We start from the raw sequence: 20,625 nt of genomic DNA on the forward strand, positions 1-20,625 counted from the left end.
CATTTAAAACTGGACTTGCCCAACTTTTAGGTGATCAGCAGAAATATAAGAAGCCGAGGAACATAAATATCGAGCTCAACGCGTGGGTGAGAGTACGCAGTTCTACATCCAAAGCGTCTTAGGATTTTGCCAAGAGGTAAACCCCTTGATGCCAGAGAATGAAAAAGTATCACACCTGATGAAAGGAGTGACTGAAGATATCTATCAGGCATTATCAGCAAGAGAGATCACCACGAAAGCCAATTTTATAAAATGGTGCGACTAAATCGAGGATATGAAGCAAAAGAGGGTCGGAAGACGAAAATTCGAAAGACTTCTCAAGTGGTACCAATGGCCGATATGGACGAAGAACCCGACCTAGTATCCCTAATACGCAGGATTGTGCAGGAAGAAGTCCAGCGGATGATTAGACCAAAATAGGAACTTTCAGATGTACATCCACAACCATTGGAAGAGATAGTCCAAGAGGAAGTTGAAAAAGTTCTGGCGTCTGTTTCTGCAAGAACAACGGAACGCCGCCAACGCACCTGCCGAACTTACGCTGCTATAGCGCAGAATCCTCGGTCCATTCCATTGACAGAACCTAGAAAAACAGACTTATGGAGAACGACTGACAGCAGATCAGTTTGCTTCCATTGTGGACGTTCAGTACATGTTGTACGTTATTGCAGGGAAAGAAGAGCTATTTTCAATGACTAAAGAGCCCGCAGACAGAATCTCACAGAATTCAATGATTATGGAACCCGCCGACAGAATCCCACAGAATTTCACCCAAGTAACGAAGAGGATTACCGACGTCAATCCTCACCCAGTTCATCTCGAGGTTGATCTCCAACACATCGCCTTATCGCCGATTCAGTCAATCTCCTAGTCGTAGAAAAGAGGAAAACTAAGCGAGGCGATCTTCCTGGGAGGTGAGGCCGCATACGATGAAAATCCTCCATCTGCCACCAAGATGTCTGGAAACCAAATCGACGTAATGATAGATAACAAGTCGATACGTACTCTTGTGGGTTCTAGGGCATCTTTCGCAGGCATTTCAAATAAGTATCGCCAACATTTAATGAAAATTATGTTCTCTGATGACAAAAATGTCGTTCTTAAAGTCACCAATGAAAGTTTTGTATGGCCAATGGGTAAATGCATCCTACGAATTGCCATAAACAACCGAAAATTACCGTTCGAATTTGTAGTTTTGCAGCATTGCAGCCATGACGTTATACTTGGATGGGACTTTCTAGAAGCCTCTCAAGTAGTCATAGACTATGGTCGGAGTGAGCTGTTTTTTGAAGACGTCTGTCAAGAACACTCAGTGCCGGACACTTGGAAGTTGTATGCTATAAAAGGCTGTACTCTGGCTCTACCGTCTTTAACTAGAGTATCAGTATTGGGAGCAGATATTGGTAAGGACTCCAACATACTTGTAGAAGGCAACAGAAATTTACTATTCGCAAAGAATACTGCCGTACCTACTACAATCATCTCTTACCATAATAATAGAGGAGAAATCTGGGTCGCCAATACTCATCTTGGAAAACAGATTATCCCTAAAGGAATGTGCATCAGTCATGCTTAGCATCTAGATGAAAGCAATTTATGCGCAATAACGGATGAATAAGATGGAACCTAACGGAAACCGAAAAGCGCATAATTCATGAAGAAGTGGGGAAAATGCTTGAGAAAGGTATAGTACAACCATCTGAAAGTCGATGGTCAGCTCCGGTAGTTCTTGTGAAGAAAAGAGACGACAAATGGCGTTTTTGAGTAGATTATCGTCTATTGAATAAGATCACTAAGAAAGAGGTTTATCCTCTACCTCGGATTGATGATACACTTGACTGTCTAAAAGGAGTAAAGTTCTTTTCTTCCAAGGATTTATGATCTGTTTACTGGCCTCAATCAAAAGAAGTGTTTTTTCGGTGCTCGAGAAGTTAGAGTACTAGGCCATCTTGTATCCAAAGAAGGAGTCCTGACCGGATCCCGAAAAATTGAGAGTCGTAAGCAATTTTTCAGTTCCGAAAAACGTACATGACGTAAGAAGCTTTCTGCGTCTCTGTTTTCATACTTCCGAAGATTTATTAAAAGATTTTGTTATCAGGCTGCATCATTGCAACTTCTGTTAAAAGGTAGCACGAAATTTAAGTGGGGTTCTCAAGAAATGGAAGCGTTTAATGATCTGAAGAAAGCACTTACTTCTGATCCAGTACTAGGAATATACGATGAAAATGCTCCTACGAAAATTCATACGGATTCTAGCGGCTACGGCATCGGAACAGTTCTGGTTAAGATCAAGATGAAGTCGAAAAAGTCATAGTATACGCGTCCAGAACCTTGACGAAAGCAGAAAAAAATTACTCTACCACTGAAATAGAATGTGTTGCCGTGGTATGGGCTATCAACAAATTTCGGCCATATCTTTTATGGAGGCACTTCACTGTTGTTACAGATCATCATTCACTCTGCTGGCTCATGAGTCTCAAGGATCCTTCATGACGACTCGCCAGGTGGGCACTTCGACTTCAAGAACATGACTTTTCTATAACGTACAAAACCGGTAGGAAACATAAGGACGCTGAAACACTCTCTAGAAATCCAGTTAAAGAAGAAACTTCTATATCAGAGGAATTTATTGCGGTCGCTACTGATATGAACTTAGCCATCGAACAGAAAAAAGATCTAGATCTCGCAAAAATTATTCTTTCTCAGATCACCTCATTTACTATCAAGAAAGAATTTGAAGCAATTGACGTAATTTTATACAAAAAGAATTTTGATCCGGCAGGAAAAAAATGGTTACCATTCATTCCCAGACATCTACGTACGGACATTTTGAGATATGACGCTTCTACTGCTGGGCATCTTGGTTTCGCAAAAACATATGACAGAATCCGAAAAAGATTTTGCTGGTCAAGGAAGTACCATAACATCATTCGATATGTAACACATTGCCGTGAGTGTCAACGAAGAAAATCTGTTCCTCAACGACCTCCAGGACGCTTGGTTTCCATCCTACCAGCTATGGCATCCTTTCATCGCATTTCAATCAATATTCTTGGACGATTTCCAAAAACTACCAGTAGAAACAAATGGGTCATCGTCTGTACAGATTATCTGACGCGTTATGCAGTGAAAAAGTCGTTGCCAACAGCTGAAGCCCCTGAAGTGGATAAGTTTTTGCTTGAAGAAGTTTTATTGAAAACATGGAACTCCTCGAGTAATTATCACTGCCCGTGGGACGGTCTTCCAGTCGAAACTAGTTTCATCCCTCGTCGAACTGTGTAACATAAGCCATCGCAAGACGACAGTATATCACCCACAGACAAATGGATTGACGGAGCGCTTTAATAAAACTTAGCTGATATGTTATCCATGTATGTTGATACAGAACATAAAAATTGGGATGAAATCTTACCATTTGTAACGTTTGCGTATAATACTGCCAAGCAAGAAATCACTGGTTTCACACATTTCTATTTATTGTATGGACAAGAAGCGGAGACAACGCTAGACACAATGTTACCATTCTGTCCTGATGACGTGGATGACAGTTATATTCAAGGATGATTTCTAGAGCCGAAGAATCAAGACAATCGCTAGACTGCGGACTCAGGAATCTCAAGACAAAGATCGCCGACGTTATGACTCTAAGCATCGAATGGTATTTTACGCCCCTGGAGATTTCATGTGGATTTATACAGCTATCCGAAAAGTCGGTCTCTCCAAAAAACTGTTGAAGTATTTTGGTCCATATCAAGTGCTCCGCCGATTATGAGATGTAACTTACGAAGTTCAAAACTTTGATCCCTCCTCTCGAAGAAGAAAGCAAAAAGAAATAGTGCATGTTTTGCGCATGAAGCTCTATTATTATCCAGGCGAGCAAACCCTAAATGAGGATGAACAAAAACAAGAAGAGGCTATTGGTGAGAAAGAAAACATACATACTGGACCCATGACTCGTGCAAGAAGGAAAGCTCTTAACATAGTTTGATTTTTTTTTCTTCTAGCGAGTCGATGTTTTTTTAAGAGGGCAGTAATGTCGCAAAAAGAATATCTACACATAGTCAGCGTGGCTCAGAGGTAAAATATGCGCTTGCAACGCACAAAGTTAAGGGTTCGAATCCCAGCTGAATCGCATTAATTTAAAGGGTGAACTTTAATTTGCACTTCTTATTCTTCATTTGTTAATGTTCTAGAAGCTTCTAGAACTTTCTATAACTTTCTTCATAATTCTAGATTATTCTGTAGAGGTATAAATTCTGAGTCCCACAAGCAGTGGTATCAATTCTTCGCCTGTCTATTACGAGTTGCTTAAATCTAATAAACTTGATATTGTGTTACTTTGTGACTTGTTATTCTTTGCATCTTCGTGACAATATATCCGCCAAATGGATTTAAACTGTTTAATTCAACAGCTTCTATCTCCGTTCCTAATACTAGGAGACCTCAATGGCCATATCTTCATTTGGGGAATTTCTAATACTAAAGTAAGAGCATTACCGATTGAACAACTTTTACCAGATCACACATTAAGCCTTCTGAAAACAGATGAGAAAATTTACTTTAACCAACTTATATGGCCCTTCTCTATGCAATATCTCTTGTTATAAATTCTCTCTGGCTCAATTCTACCGGTTTTTCATTTTGACAATAGACAATTATTTCTACAATAGTGGGCATTTTCTTTTGATTGTAACCGATAAGAGTCACAACCATCTAAAATGGAACCAGCAATCCAGATATATATTGACAGCAACAGACTGTTACAAATTCGCTGTTCTTTCAACAATAAGTAAAGATATGGTTGAAAATAATTCAACTGATTAGGAAATAGAACTAACCAATCAAACCATAATTCATTCTGCTAATACATCAATCCCGCAGACTAAATGCATATGGAGGAAGTAGAGTAAACCGCGGTGGAATAATGACTGCCAACATGAGCATAAGAAACAATGGAATGTATGGGGTATCATTTGCAGATACCCGACAAGAGAAATTATAATTAAATAGAAAACAAAAATAGAACCCCAACATATTCAGTGATACAGACTTAGAATGTCATGGAGAAGATTTGTTTCATCTGTTAAGTCCTCAGGATCAAGGCAAGAACCATGGTGCTAAGTTAAAAAACACTGCTGGCATTATCCCCTTTAATTCAACATCCATTTTAAATATCAGTAATCAAATTATATGATCTTTAAAAGACATGGCAAATTAAATAGCTTTTAAATTTGCAAATGTATCTTCCAGCTAAAATTATATAAAATTTCAAAAAATTCAGTTCGCTTTAATATGTGTTCATGTATCTTCTGCTGGTATTGATAACCTCAGCTATACAATGATCCAGCATTTAACTTATGAACTTTAGAAAAATTTGTTGTTTCTTTTTAAATGGATTTCGAATGAAAAGTATTTTCTATTTTCTTGACAAAGACAATAATTATTCCTCTTTTCAAGTTCAAAAACGATACAACAAACCCTTTGAATTGTCATCTCATTACATTAACAAACAGTGACGATTAATTTTTAGAAACAATAATTAACCAGCATCTTATCTACTTTTTGGATATAAAAAAAGTTCTCAGTCCATTCCACAGTGGTATCAGAAAGGGAAGATCGACTTCAGATGCCTTTTTAGTTTATAAAAACGACAAATGACCAGCATTCTTAGAAGGGAAACATCTAAAACCATCGTTATTATACCGAAAAGGCATATGACCATACATGGAGATATGGCATTCTTAAAGAACTGCACGATTTTAATTGCAGAAAAAATCTGTGACAGTCCAGAGTTTGAACGGCATCTGAGATTTCTGACTTTTTATAAAAAAAGAAAGTGCCCTTCTCCGCAGTGTTTAAAGTGTTACCCTTTTCATTTTAAAAGTTAATAACATTTTGAACTAACTTCCACTACATGCCAATGCATACCTTTATGTAGACGAAATGCACATTTCTTGTACAGATAATCATATGTGTTTTATAGAAAGACAATTGCAAAGGTAATAAACAAAATTAAACAATGGGCAAGTATTAATAATTTCATTTTTTCAACAACAAAAACAACAGGCGTTCATTTCTGTCGAAAGAAAAATTTTCAGCCAGACCAAAAAGTTATGTTAGAATATTAAGTAATTTATTTCCTTAATGCAATTCGTTTCTTAAGATTACTTTCGACAAGATGCTAACATTTCAACCACACAAAACTGTTATATATATATATATATATATATATATATATATATATATACAGTTGACAAAATGTTTATTTGTACACTTCAATTTTGGAATATTATAGCAAAATAAAATAAGGTAACTAAGTTAAAATTGCAGAAATATATTCTAGTGAGGTAAAATAATAATAAAATATCAACAAAAAAACAATCGCATAAACTTTAGTTGATTAATGAATAAAACTTTATAAAAACTATACAAAAAGAGTATTTGTACACTTACTTAGTGACAAATTTTAAGCATAATTATAATTATTTTATAGAAATTTAATAATTTCTATGCATTCCATTGGCTTTTACAATTGCTTCAAGACGTCTTGGCATTGATTCTATTAATTTTTTGGTGGTTTCTTGATCTATTTCTTCCCAAGCTTCCATGAGTGCTTCTTTCAAACTATTTTTACTTGTAATATTTTTTTTTCGGACTTGAGCATCCAATAGCATCCACAAATTTTCAATTAGATTTATAACCCGGGATTGTGGTGGAGTTTCAAGGCGTCTTGGCGCATTATAAAGCAATCATGTTTTAGCAACTATCGCAGTGAGTTTTGGATCTTTATCTTGTTGGAATAAGAAAGTGTCACCGATACCCAATTTTCTAGCACTGTCTGATAAGTTATGCCGCAACACATCAATGTAACCTAAAGCTGTCATTTTTGTGTCAATAAAGTGTAATTTTCCGACACCGCAATGAGCTACACAGCCCCAAACCATCACATTTCCACCACCATGTTTCAGGATCTGAAGTACATTTTTACTATCAAGGGTTGTTTTATTTTTTCGCCAGATTTTTCGGATACTAGGGGGTAAAAAAATTTCAAACTTACTCTCATCTGAAAAAACAACCTTTTTCCAGAAGTCCATCGGGTTGTCTTTGTATTTCATAGCAAATTCTGGACGCTTCTTTCTATTTACTTCAGAGATCATTGGTTTTTTTCTCGGAGTTCTGCCTTTTAAACCAGCACTATGTAACATATTTCTTATTGTTTGAGCGGTCATTCTAATGTTAGAAGATGCGAGAAGGTCATCTGCAATTTTCTGAGCAGAAATTTGTGGTTTTCTAATAGCTGCTTTAAAAATACTTCGTTTATTTCTTGAAGTTAATTTACTCGGGCCGCCTGTCCTGCGTTCATTTTCAATGCGTCCAGTATTTTTATATTTTCTTACGATGTAACCAATAGTTGTAAAGGATAACTTAACCATCTTTTGAATTTCGCGATAAGAATTTCCACTTTTATTAAGGTTAACAATATGAGTTCTCGTGTCTAAAGAGACTTCTTTTGATTTCGTGAACATTTCTCAACTTTTCTCTGCGAGTGACCTTCACTGTTAAAAAAGATAACTTTCAATGTTTAAAAAATACAAACTATCCAAAAAATTAACTATAATGTGAAAAATGACATGAAATGATAGTAATACTTACCAGAGATATAGGTGTACAAATATACTTTTTGCAAGAAATTTTTCAAGTTTGTAAGATTTAGATTTTATTTTCAATTATTTCAAAATATTTTTTTCGTTTACTTAGAAATAAACAACAAACTCACGCTCACACGTCGCAATGAATAAAATAGCTGCTTATATGTTTCTAAAACTTTAAAAAAAAGTGGTGTACAAATAATCATTTTGCCTACTGTATATATATGTGAGAGGATGTTAAATATTCTGAAGGTTCTTTCTAATAAATCTTTGGCAACGAGCTGAATTCATGCCATTTCTAATACATCTTCTCTATTGGAGTCTCCTAAAAATTTTACTCAATAATCTTTACTTCTTTGAAAATTATGTGAATTCAACAATGAAGATCTTTTAATGGTTTGGGGGACAACTGCAATTCTCTTCAACAATGCCTCCACCTAAATAATTATATATATATGCACCATTGTTATATTTTTCTTTATATAAATATATATATATATCAAAATAGCAGGGCAAAAAAATGGACATTTCACTTTACTTCTAAAGTCTTAATTAAACATACAACTTCAATCCTTCATTTCAAATACGATAAAAACTTTAATTCTACTGCAAATATCCAATGCAAAAAAATAATTACTAAATAAATAAAAACCACTAATATGATAAAATAAACCTTACCTGCTAAGATTCGATGCATGTACTTAGAGAAATTTGAATAATTCTTATTCAAATAATATTTTTTAACAGCTTTTTCAAATTCTGAGCCAATTAAAGAGTATTTCTTGAACCTAAAAGTAAACATATAAAATTAAATCATTATTGTTCAATTTTATTTTAATATATCGAATAGGTAAAAAAAAAAAAAAAAAGGCCAAGAGGAAGAAAATTGAAACAAGAAACGAATAAAGGGGGAAAGGAAAGATCTGTATCTTCATGGGTAAATATTTTCAGAATTTCTTCGCATTTTAAAAGAAATCTTAGAATTTAAACACGTTCTGCAAAGAAAAAATTATCCAACATAATAAAATATGCTCTAATTTTTATATATAGGTAACCTCTAACAAAAAGTTATGGGGGACTTTTTTTAAATCTTGATTCTGGTGTCACACTTTAATTTAAAACATTTTAGATATTCTAAATAAAAATATACACCCTGTTCTTCCTATACGATTCCCCTACCTTGGTGTGGGATAATTCATGCATCAACTATTTCTAACCATTTATTATATGTTTTCCATCTGAAATTAAAATACTGCAACATGAATGACATGTATTATTATTAGCTAATATCAATTGGAATCCAATTTCTAATCCAGAAACTATTTTCTAGATTTTCTTTCAAGTTCATATAAAAACTGACTGTCTTAAAAATTATGCAACAAAAACTATCTTTCAATCTAGCAATTTCTAATAAGTCTTAATCACGCACAACAAAAATCTAAATTTATAACACAATGATAGAAGCAAAGAGCTTGAATCTGCACTGTTCGAAATCTTATTCATACTCTCCCTTATTATTTTTCCCTATAGATATTGGCTGTTCTTATGAAAATGCATATTAAACCATGCACTAATAGCATTTTTTAAATTTAAGATACGAAAAACTGTTGTGTTCCAAGAAGCATCACAACAAGTAGAAATTAAAAGCATCAACTATGAGACAAAGAACACGAAATAGTTTGAATTTGTGTTCAAAACCATTTAATTCACATCACAAAGCATCATATAAGTTACAAAAAATGACATTTAAAGAACGGTACTAGGTCACATCTATCATTAATCACAAGGAAAATAACTTGTCTCTTTCATGTATTGTCACTTTCCTTCATTCTCTTTCTATGCAATTTTTCAATAATAACATTTTTTTATCACTTCACCTTTACATTTGTGGGGAAAAACATCCTTCTAATTTAGTACAAGCAACTAAAATGCTTTTCTATATTTTTTATTAGATTAATAGTTTTGTTTTTTTTACAACAGAAAAAAATCATTCCATTTCAGAGTACGTCTTACCAGGTCAATGAGGCTAACGATTTTAACCACTTGCAAAATGACCTTGCTGATACTCTTATTATTTTTTAATAAAACTAGATAGAATAGACGTTAAGCATAGCCTGTTTAAAGCTTTTAAAAATCCAAAAAATTAATATATTTTAAATATGAGAATTTGTGTTTCATAAAAGTTAAAGCACTTTTTTTTTTTTTTTTTTTTTTTAAGGGAAGATGCATTTCAACCCTTCAGAAATATCTTTTGCAGTACATCTGAATTTTGAGCTGACAGGCCTTTTATATACAAGATTTTGAAATTGAATAATTTTATACAAGTTTCACCAATAATATTAAATTTGTCTAGTATTGATAATACTCGTTTCAATTATATTTTGAAGTTTCTGATACTTATTCAGTCATCTTGAGATTCAATGAATAATCTTCACCAGAGAGAGTTAAAGAAAAAAGATATGCAAATACAACAGCCAAGGGACAGAAAAGTTAAATTATAATAAATAAGAGAAGGTTCACTGCCCAGAAGCTATGCCTAATTGTTTTGCCTCTGATGCCTCATATAAATATCAAGAAGAAATCTAATTATCTTGAAATGGAGATTGTATCATTTATTACATCAGAAATATGTACAACAATTGTAGACTTTTAATGTTAATTATTGTCTCAAAAGACAGTGGGAATTCAATTTTATTATATGTAATTTACAGTTTATAACAACCATGTTTCTCGCCCTAAAAATAAAATCTTGCTCTCATTTAGAAGATTTAAATTATAAGACTCAGGTGTATCTTTATAAAATGAATTGTTTTTAAAATCAATACATTGATCATTCATATGTTATATTGTGCCATGGTACCAGTTTCTCTGCTTTAACATGAACCCTACTTATTTAATGGTATCCAAGCAATACTGAATAAAAAACATTTTACATTAAATATTAAATGCAAATTTATTTTTAAAAATATTTAATAACAAAGCATAAGAACTAGAAGATACATAAACTCTTAATGGTTACAATTGTCACCTAGAACAGCTGAATGCAATTAATAAGTAGTTCTTCAATTTTCATATATTCGTAAGCAAAAGTATATTTATTAATCAATATGATAGCTCCATAAAGCAATAAAAGCTAGTCTTCAAAGGCAATAGAGTTTCTTCTATAATAAGTCATTCGAAAATTCCATAAAATAGATCAGATTAATTTCATCCACATTTATTTACAAAATCTCAGTGCAGTCATATGCTGTTGAATCATGGATAATGCCCAAAAAAGAAACAAATTACCTTTGCAATATTTGAAAACAAAAATCTTAAAAATCCCATTTGGCAGAATAAAGGAAAAATGAAGAATTAACTCAGAAATATAAAAATACATAAAAAATTCAAATATCATTAAGTTCATAACGACTCAGAAATTTAAGTTTAAAAGAGCTTCCCGTATAATCATAATAAATAATAACAGAACCAATAAGAGACTTTCGAGGGTAAAACCAACAAGAATTTCCAAATGAGGCAAGTTCAAGTTTAGATGTAGGATTGCCTTACAAAAAAATCTTAAAGGTTATGGGTTGGAGCACTTTGACGTACGAAAAGACAAGCAATAGATGAATTTCTACGGAAGTTCAAGACAACCCATTGCTCCATGCCTGTGAAAGAGAAGCTTAATTTAGCAATAACACAGGCATTGATTGCGAAAAATATAATATTATAAGCCCCATTGAAACAAAATATGATACGAATATTAAACTGGAAAAAAAATACTTCAAACACAGCACAGTTGGTGTATTGCAGATAAAATATTTTTAAAGTAAATATTAAATTTCGATTTATCTTTTGATATTTAAATATTCATCAAATCATTTTTAAAGTAAGATCATAAGCCGAGAGACTTTGACAACTATTACAATGCTCTTACAAGGAAAACACATGAAAAATTATTTACATCTTTTATAAAAAGAGCAAAAAAGAAAAAGAAACACAACCACAACAACAACAAAAAAAATAGTAATGAAGTTTCATCTAGAAGCAGAAGGATATTAAGAAATGTCAGCTTTAGTTTTTCAAATTTTGAACACAGAAATTCGATTTGAAAAACACTTCAAATGCAGAAAGATTCAAAATTTGGATAAATTACCCTTTCTGATGAGCGTCTAAATCAGATTCAACTCAAATTCTGAATGAAATTTCAGGAAACAATAATGCAAATAAATATTCACGGCAGAGGACATCGTAAAAACAAGCTGAACTTGAAAATCTGTTTTTTCATTCAAATGAAAAGCATAGTTCATCAGATCACACATATAAGATGATACTCTTCTTCACTCTCAAATAAAATAATAAGTGATAAAAAATAGATTCTTTATGTCATTTTTTTTAAATATAGGAAGGTGAGACATGCTTATTACCCACAGTTTATAGGGAACCTTAGGCAATGCACGTTTCGGAGCCTTCCTGTCGTTTTCTAAATTTCTATTTTCTTTTCTTTCTTTTTTTTTTTAAACTTAATATCTCTACAAACAGTTTTAAGTAAAAAATATTATGAAAAACTATAGTAAAAAGATCATTTCCTTGTGGGTCACCTTTCATAGCATTGGTTTCAGGATTTTGCTTATAAAACTTTCATTATTAATTATTTAATTAATAAAAATTGTAATTTAAAAATAATTTGAAAAATAAAGTAAACACCCACACACGCACATACAAAAATATTTTTAACTTGATCTAAATGCTGGAATATAAATTATATCTGGATTTCTGATTTACGAGTCACTCCACCAAAAGAAAAAAATTCGTGACGATCCGCAAGTGAAACATGACAAAATTCGAATAAAATGGTTTGAAATCTAAACCATATTTTATTTTAATTTGAATACGTCCAAAGGCATGATCTTTGAAAATAAAAAGAAATTCCGAAATTAGATTACTCTCAAGATACTCTAAAAATGTCTCATTCAGCGTCCCTTGGTAGATGTTTACTTTGCCTATTTGATAATCTCACCTTGATTATGTTTATGGATGAATATTAACAACACGAAGTATTTCAATTCTTAGAATTATGGATGAATTGTTCATTGAGTATATGCACAGTAAACAATTTAACTAATTTACAACAAGTTGCGAGCAAAAATGTTATTCAGTTCTAAGAGATGTAAAATTATTTTTCTAAAAAGAAAACACTAGATTACAATCGAAATAAAATAGTGCAGACAAAAGTAAAATAAGAGAAAAGATAAACTCTATGGGTTTGTTTGTTTAGTTATATTAACGTCCCGTTGTAAAGCAACACTAAGGCTATTATGGGACGGACTACGTAATTTTGAACCGCATAAATTCTATGGGTTTTTATATCCGAAATTATTTTATTTTTATGAAAATAAAAAAATCTGATTTAGGATAAAGATGGCAAGATCATGGAAAATGTTGGCCATCATTACAACAATAAAACGATATTAGTCTTTTGACTATACCCTCTCAAATTTCAAAAATAATATCAACATTACTTCAAAAATTATCATAAATTTTTATTTCAGTTAGTTATTTTTTTCTCTAGAAATTTTAGAAGTTTTCCCTGCAGTAAGTTTCAATAACAAATAAATAAATAAGCACAAGATAATAAAAAAATAACATACCTGCGGCAGCCAAAAGCGAACGAACTAACAGTGTGCATTACGGAGCAATATGTAACTTGAGATAGCATGTTGTCAGGACTTAATTTTTTCAGTTGAGAAATGGCTTCATGAAAAGACAAGAATGACCTTTTCTCTTTTTCGAGGGAAACTAATGACAGCAAGGTATGTAAATCTGCATCATCCAAGCCTAGCGAGGAGAAAAAATTTCAAAATGAATATTAATAATCTTTACATTATATATGAGTATGCATAATAATTTCAATTTATCTGAGTTCTAAAAATAATTTTAACTACATTTGTTCTCCTTTCCCAAGAAAACCATGTCTATCCATAACACACACACACACACACACACACACACACACACACACACACACACACACACACACACACACACACACACACACACACACACACACACACACACACACACACACACACACACACACACACACACACACACACACACACACACACACACATATATATATACGTGTGTGTGTGCAGTGAATTTTGATAATATGAATAGGCATTAAATTATTTTGAAGCCTCTCCAAAATCAAATCTGTACATGACAAGAACAGATTTGATGAACTTAACTTATTTGTGCTATTAAATTTACTTAATACTTACCTTCTAATGTTTGATATTTAATTTGAAGACAATTTCTATATAGTAATTTACCACATCCATAGTGCCATTAAAAAAATTTCTCTACACCAAAAAGTCTATTTTATATTTTGTAATAATGCTTGTATACGGATTTTAGAGCAAAATTTAGAGCCATTCCACTTAAGTAAATGTTACACAAGAGTTAATATTTAGCATAGATTTTTTTTCGACTAGAAACTTGATGAAGAATGTATATTATATATATATATATATATATATATATATATATATATATATATATATATATATATATATATATATATATATATATATATATATATATATATATATTCTAATGTCAGAAAAAAAACTCTTTTCAAAAAGTACTCACTATTTCAAATAGTTTTTATACATAAAATTTGGATGGGTAAAAGGTTACTTTTGTGACAACTGTAGCTCGGGAAAACATAAAAAAAAAATTATTTACGAGCGTAACAGTGCATGGTTTCAGATATCGGAAAATGCGCTTTCATTATTTTCTTCTAAGTAACTATCAATACATAAACTATTTTAATTACTTTAAAATTATAATATAATATAATAATATTATATTATATAATATTATATTTTTTTTGGTACTATAAATTTAAATAGAAAACTTATTGAAATAATTTTTCGACAAGCCCCGTACCCTATTGTTTTCCCTCCCACATTTAATTGAATATTTGAAAAAATAATACTGATATAGATTAAAAAAATTTTTCCAATGTAATGATCTATTGATACACTGACTGCATCAAAAAAGTTGTATTAAGAGATATTGATTTTGTACAACTTATGTATTTGAGATACTAAGAAAGAGCATTCTTTGTAGTAAAATGCTGTTTGATTAATCTCTGAATTTTGGTTTGGTTTGGTTATATTAACGTCCTGTTTGAAGCAACACTAGGCTATTTTGGGACGGACCTCGTAATTGTGAACCACGGTCAGATGACGAGGACGACACCTGAGCTGGCACCCTCCTCTCACACCACACCACACCAGCGGGAGGATGTTTGGTCATGACGGATTTAACGTGCAACAGACCCCCTTACACGACGGTTCTTCGGTGGAATTGGGACACGAACCTGAAACCCTCCGGTTCCGAAGCCGAGACCTTACCACCAGGCCACCACAGCGCTGATTAATCTCTGAAGGAGAATTTTAATGAATATGAAGTGGTAAATTGATATGCTTTATTTATGGGATTATCCCTGTTATTTTTTAATCATTGATAGAATAAGACAGTTTAAAAGCCCTAGGCAGGTCCTTCTTTTAATAAAGAGGTCAATTTAGGTACACAATAAAATATATTTTTAACTTAATCAACAGAGTGAGATTAATTTTAGGCTAAATATTTTTTTATTTTAGTAACTTTATAGAAATGTATACTTTTATTTATTATGACTCATGGCTATGTGACATGTACGTCTGTGCACAATTTTATCCAAGCATTCGTTTTGTGTCTACAAATACTGTAATAACAAAGTAAACATATGAAACATAACAAGTCTAATTCGTAGGAACCTAACGAATTATACTTGACAAATTTCTATTATTCTACAATTCATAGAATCTGTATTTTTTACAAATTTATTTATTAGGTAACAAGACTAAGAGCATCAGTTATTCGACCTATTTGTCCCCTCCAAAACCAGCCTCCTAGGTAGCTCTCTAGACAGAAATCTACCACTGTCTGAATCACTGTAGTTCTTCGCTAAATTATCTATAGCAGAATAAGTAATAGTAAAATCTTCAAATTACGGTTAATCGAATTACGGTTATTCTTTTATGATCAGCTTTAAGCACCTAGGAAACAAGATGGTCAGAGATTTACAGCATATTCAAAGCAATTAAATTATTAATAGAACTTTTATTAAACTGAGAGAAAACTGTTTTTAAACAAGCAGAGCACAGTGATAAGCCATTTTCAGATAACCAAAAAACAAAAATCGATAAAATAATTATCTCTGAAGAAATTGCAAACTTTACATTTTGCAATAATAATAAAAATCATGCTTACAAGATTAAAAGTAAAATCAAAAGCGAAAAATATAAACAATAAAACTATCTTCAAAAGGAAATATTGGTACACATAAGGGGAGAAAGTCATTTCACTGGTTATATTCATACTACACAAAACTAAATCTCAACTCCATTAGCAGAAAATCCCAAATCGGATTATAAATCAACGGAAAACATGCAGAGATTTTAGGACGATATATTTACCCCATACACATCAAATATCCCAATTTAAAGTCGTGTGAGAGTTTAGAAGGCAGTTTATCAGTCAAGTAAAAGTTATTTAACCGTAATTTTGAATCATAATATCAGTCTCGAAAATGTATAACTTCTATTCGAATGTTATACTATCAAACTGAAAAGGCATGAATTCTTGCTCTTTATCTTTCTCCCACAAAGGAAAATAAGTTAAGTGGATATTAACAGTCATTTATTTTCTTCAACTCTGATGAACTTATTACATCAGTAAAAAATAATTACCCCCCCCCCTTCTTTTACTTTTTAAATTTCTTTATATTTTTGAAAAAAAATGATAATTTTTTTTTTTTACTTATTTTTGAACATGATGAGAAAATTAAAGAAAAAAAGTATTAATTATATTAAGTATACCTTCTTTAGTGATGGATAATAAAGTTAACATTGTTTGTACAAGGACAGATCCATATTCATTTTCCATTTGCAATATAATCTCTTGAAAAAGTAAAGGCATAGATGATGGCAAACTTTGAAGAGTGGACATGAACTAAAGAAAAGAAACAGATGAAATGCGCATATTAAGAAGGTAATAGAATGGATTGAATGAAGATAATATTTCTTAATTATTAATTTTTTGTTGAAACGAAAAATTGTTTAAATATCATGAAGCAAAGATATAAAACTTACATTGTCAAATGAAGCATAACTTCTGAGGTAATCACATGCTATTCTTAAGTAAAGAGGTGTACCACTATCTTTTTTAGTCACCAACAGCAACATTTGATTATTAAAGGAACTTTCATCAAGTGATTTTCCATACAATTGCAAATACCGCCTTATGACATTTTCTCGATCCACCTGATTAATTGCTGTTAAATTCACATGCATAATGTCTTCATGCATACATCTTTCATTTAAAACTTTAAAAGCATAAGATGTATCTGAAGCAGAGCATATCAGTCTCAGACCCTATAATAAATAAGATCATTATTATGCCTTAAAGAAATAAAATTAAATGAGTAAACATGGTTTACACAGAACGAATTTTGAAATACTTGATTAAAGAGAAAAGTGTTGTGTTTTGTAAACGAAATAACTACTTTCAGTGTCTCTTAATTTCAAATATGGAAATACATCTATTTTAATTCACACACACACACACACACACACACACACACACAAAAAAAAAAAAAAAAAAAAAAAAACCTTACAATAACTTTTGAGTCGCCTGAATCTTTAGTTTTTCTCAGGTCTCAAATTTGAATTACAATAAATTTCATTGTTTAAGAAGAAACTACCGTATCGGCTAATACTGAGAACCCCATAAAAGTTTGATTAAACTTTTTTACAGATGATTAGCCCGTTTCAAAACAATAGAAGTTGCCAATATATTTCTAACTTTTTCTTTCTACGTTTGCTGTCTGTTTCTCTATGATCCATGCCACTTTAAGTGCAAGAGTTCAACAACGATAAATGCTTTGACTTACAAAAAATTAATTCTTGTTATTTTAAAAATACACTATTCATCAATAATAAAAATTCCATTCATATGAATGATTATTAGATTAAAGCGATTTTAAACCTCTTAAACTTTCTTCAAATTTTATATATATATATACTGTAACCGTGTGAGAGCTCCATTGTTTTAAATAATCACAACCTACAGCGCATGCCTTATAATAACAATATTTGAAATTTCCTTTTTATTGGTTGAATGGGTATGTCGCTAGAGTTTCATATATCGGGAAAGTTTTCTTTATGACCCTCCCTTACACATATATGTAAAGAATGATTTGGAAAAACAGTCGTGGAGTTCTTTAATGACTTATTCTTCTTAATTTTAAGGAAATAGTTCAATTTGAATCTTTTGCAACATTTTTTTTTTTTTTTGTTGTTTTTTTGTTTAAACTATGGCGAATTCGATGCAGCATATTGACTAGAAAGGCAGAAAGCAGGAAAGACGGTGCATGAGAAAGTATTTGGCAACTTCTATAGTTCATGAAAGGAATTTGCTAACACAGCTTTTCGTTCTATGAGAAAAAATAATGGTCTGCGCAACTAAAAAGTTAAAGTTACAGTGAAAAACATAGATAAAGTAAAAATTATTACATATTATAGATATAATTAATTAATTATGATATACCAAGCGTTACTCGGAATGAAAATATTTTCACGTATGTTATCAATAAAAACATTAACTAGCTAATTCTCTATATGCGGAATTACCATTAACGTTTTAACTTTATTTTGTCTTAAATTTTTGGTACAACACAATCTCTAGAAACATTCAATTAATTAAATTATTTCAGTTAATCTAATTAATTTAATTTTTGTATTAAACTGTCACTTACTGAATGTTGTTGCAATTATATATTTCTTGTCAGAACTTTTAGAAAAAACAGTCATAATACAAAAATATAAACTCGATTAAAGCGGCATAATTAAGTAGTACCAATATACAAAGATTTAATTGTCATGAAACAACTAAAATCTTCCTTAAGCTTCATATTAGTTGTTAGGAAATTTAAAGAAATACAATTCAGTAGTTTGTACATATATTTCCTTAAAATTACTAATGATTATTCATTTATATTTAATAAATAATGAAATTATCAGTTTTACCAAATGATTTTTAAATCTCATAACTTTAGAAATTACAGATTATACCAAACGATGAGAAAAAAAGCAATGCTCATTCTTTCCATAAACATATGCAATATTTTTGTGTAAAAATATTTTTAAAAATTAAGATATAAAATCACTTTATGATCTGCAAATTTATTTTTAAATAGAGTAAAATCACTAGTTTAAACAACGATTTTTACATCTCTTATCTCCTCACAAGATTGGATTGTAACAAATGATTTTTAAAAAAAATAGGAAAAGATAATTTTTTTTCTTAAGTTAGATACAATTTTTAATGAATAATACAAAATTTTAACAAATACTGCGAGTAGCAGAGACAAATAAATAAAATATTTGCAATATTTTTATTTAATAAGAATTACGACATTGATGATGAAATCGAAGCATAAAAACAGTTTTTGATTACAGAAAAATACCATTTTAAATGATAAAAAAATAACTATTTGATTAGTTGTTACCAACCTTTAGTGAAGATTTTTGAATGCTTAATAACATTTGAGAGAAAAATATGAAGAAATCTATAAGTGGCTTTGTAGTTTTATAGCAACTATAATTCTTATCAGAATTTCACTTTTACAAATTTGAGTTCAAGTCAGCATGGAAGAAAAAAAGAATTCACTTGATATATGTTCTAAAACTCGTAAATTTAAAAATCATAACTCATAATCTTAAACAAATAATTTAGAAAGGGAAAAATATGATCTAAGAACATTTTAAAAACTCAAACTACCACATCAATGTAGAAATAATTATCATAATACATCAATGATAAATCAATTATATCATATATAGTTTTCACAAAACTTACAACTTAATACTGAACTGAAAATAAATCTCAGCCCAACTTACACAGTTTTATATTTCCAGCATATCCCAAAGGTGCAACAAAGATTACATTACCATCCACTAAAATATTGATTTCTTTCATTCTATTTAATTTTAATGGAATATTTCTTATAAAAATCATATTTATAGGGAAAGCTTCTGAAGAATTTAAAATTACACTTTGAAGAGAAATTTAACCACTCCATTAAAACAATACAAGAAGTATTATAAAATGGAGGAAACTAAGAAGCAATGAAAGAACCTAAGAAGAATAAGATTGTATCCTTAATTTATCACAATGAAAATGAAATCATCACTAGTAAAAATTATTTTGATTACCTGAGGCAAATTTATTGGAAGCCAATCAAGCAGCTGGTCATCAGCTGATAAATGATCTAGTCCATCAATAACTAGAACAAAATCAGAATTTCCGGTGGAATTAACAGCTTCTTGAAGAATGTCAGGAAAATGATTTCTTACATCACTGAAAGTAATTAAAACAGCTTCCGTCAATTTTACTATAATTCACTGTAATCAAAATACAATTGTATCAAAAGTTTACAGATACAATTTAAAATTTTGCATCCCAAAAATTTAGAGATTCAATTTTAATAAAGCATAAAATCCATTTACAATATTATAAAAAAATTCAAATAAAATAGTCATAAATCCATACAAGTAATGGGTCATGATGATAAATTTGGAAACAGCGTTCTTAGTTCCGACTCTTCCGAAATTTGTCATGAATACAAAGAATTAAGCACAAATAATTATTGTAATATTTACTTTATTTCAACAAATGGCAAATTTTTTTATTATTTTTTTATAAAGTTTCTCAATCTAATGGACCTGCTTTCTTTATCCAACAACTTGCTAAATGAATCTACTTATTCATTATAGCATACAAACGTTTGTGTTACCAGCACTTTTTCGCTACAATAAATGTCAGATTCATGTTCTTTCTTTCAAATAACACAATCTAAATTTGGATCCAGCATGTTAAA

At 30.9% G+C, this 20,625-nt stretch overlaps 1 protein-coding gene across 1 annotated transcript in view; it reads right to left on the minus strand.

Annotated features, from left to right (window-relative positions):
• The window catches only part of LOC129961002 (telomerase protein component 1-like), a 148,024-nt gene that overhangs the window by 52,972 nt on the left and 74,427 nt on the right, over positions 1–20,625 (minus strand). Inside the window, exons 31-35 of the mRNA XM_056074793.1 lie at positions 19,961–20,105; positions 16,838–17,119; positions 16,565–16,697; positions 13,283–13,469; positions 8,328–8,437 (exon numbers count right to left, since the gene is read on the minus strand). Of these exons, the coding sequence (XP_055930768.1) occupies positions 8,328–8,437; positions 13,283–13,469; positions 16,565–16,697; positions 16,838–17,119; positions 19,961–20,105 (857 nt within the window). The remainder of the gene's footprint in view (positions 1–8,327; positions 8,438–13,282; positions 13,470–16,564; positions 16,698–16,837; positions 17,120–19,960; positions 20,106–20,625) is intronic.

This window comes from Argiope bruennichi, chromosome X2, assembly GCF_947563725.1.
Source record: "Argiope bruennichi chromosome X2, qqArgBrue1.1, whole genome shotgun sequence".
In the NCBI taxonomy this organism is placed as follows: domain Eukaryota; kingdom Metazoa; phylum Arthropoda; class Arachnida; order Araneae; family Araneidae; genus Argiope; species Argiope bruennichi.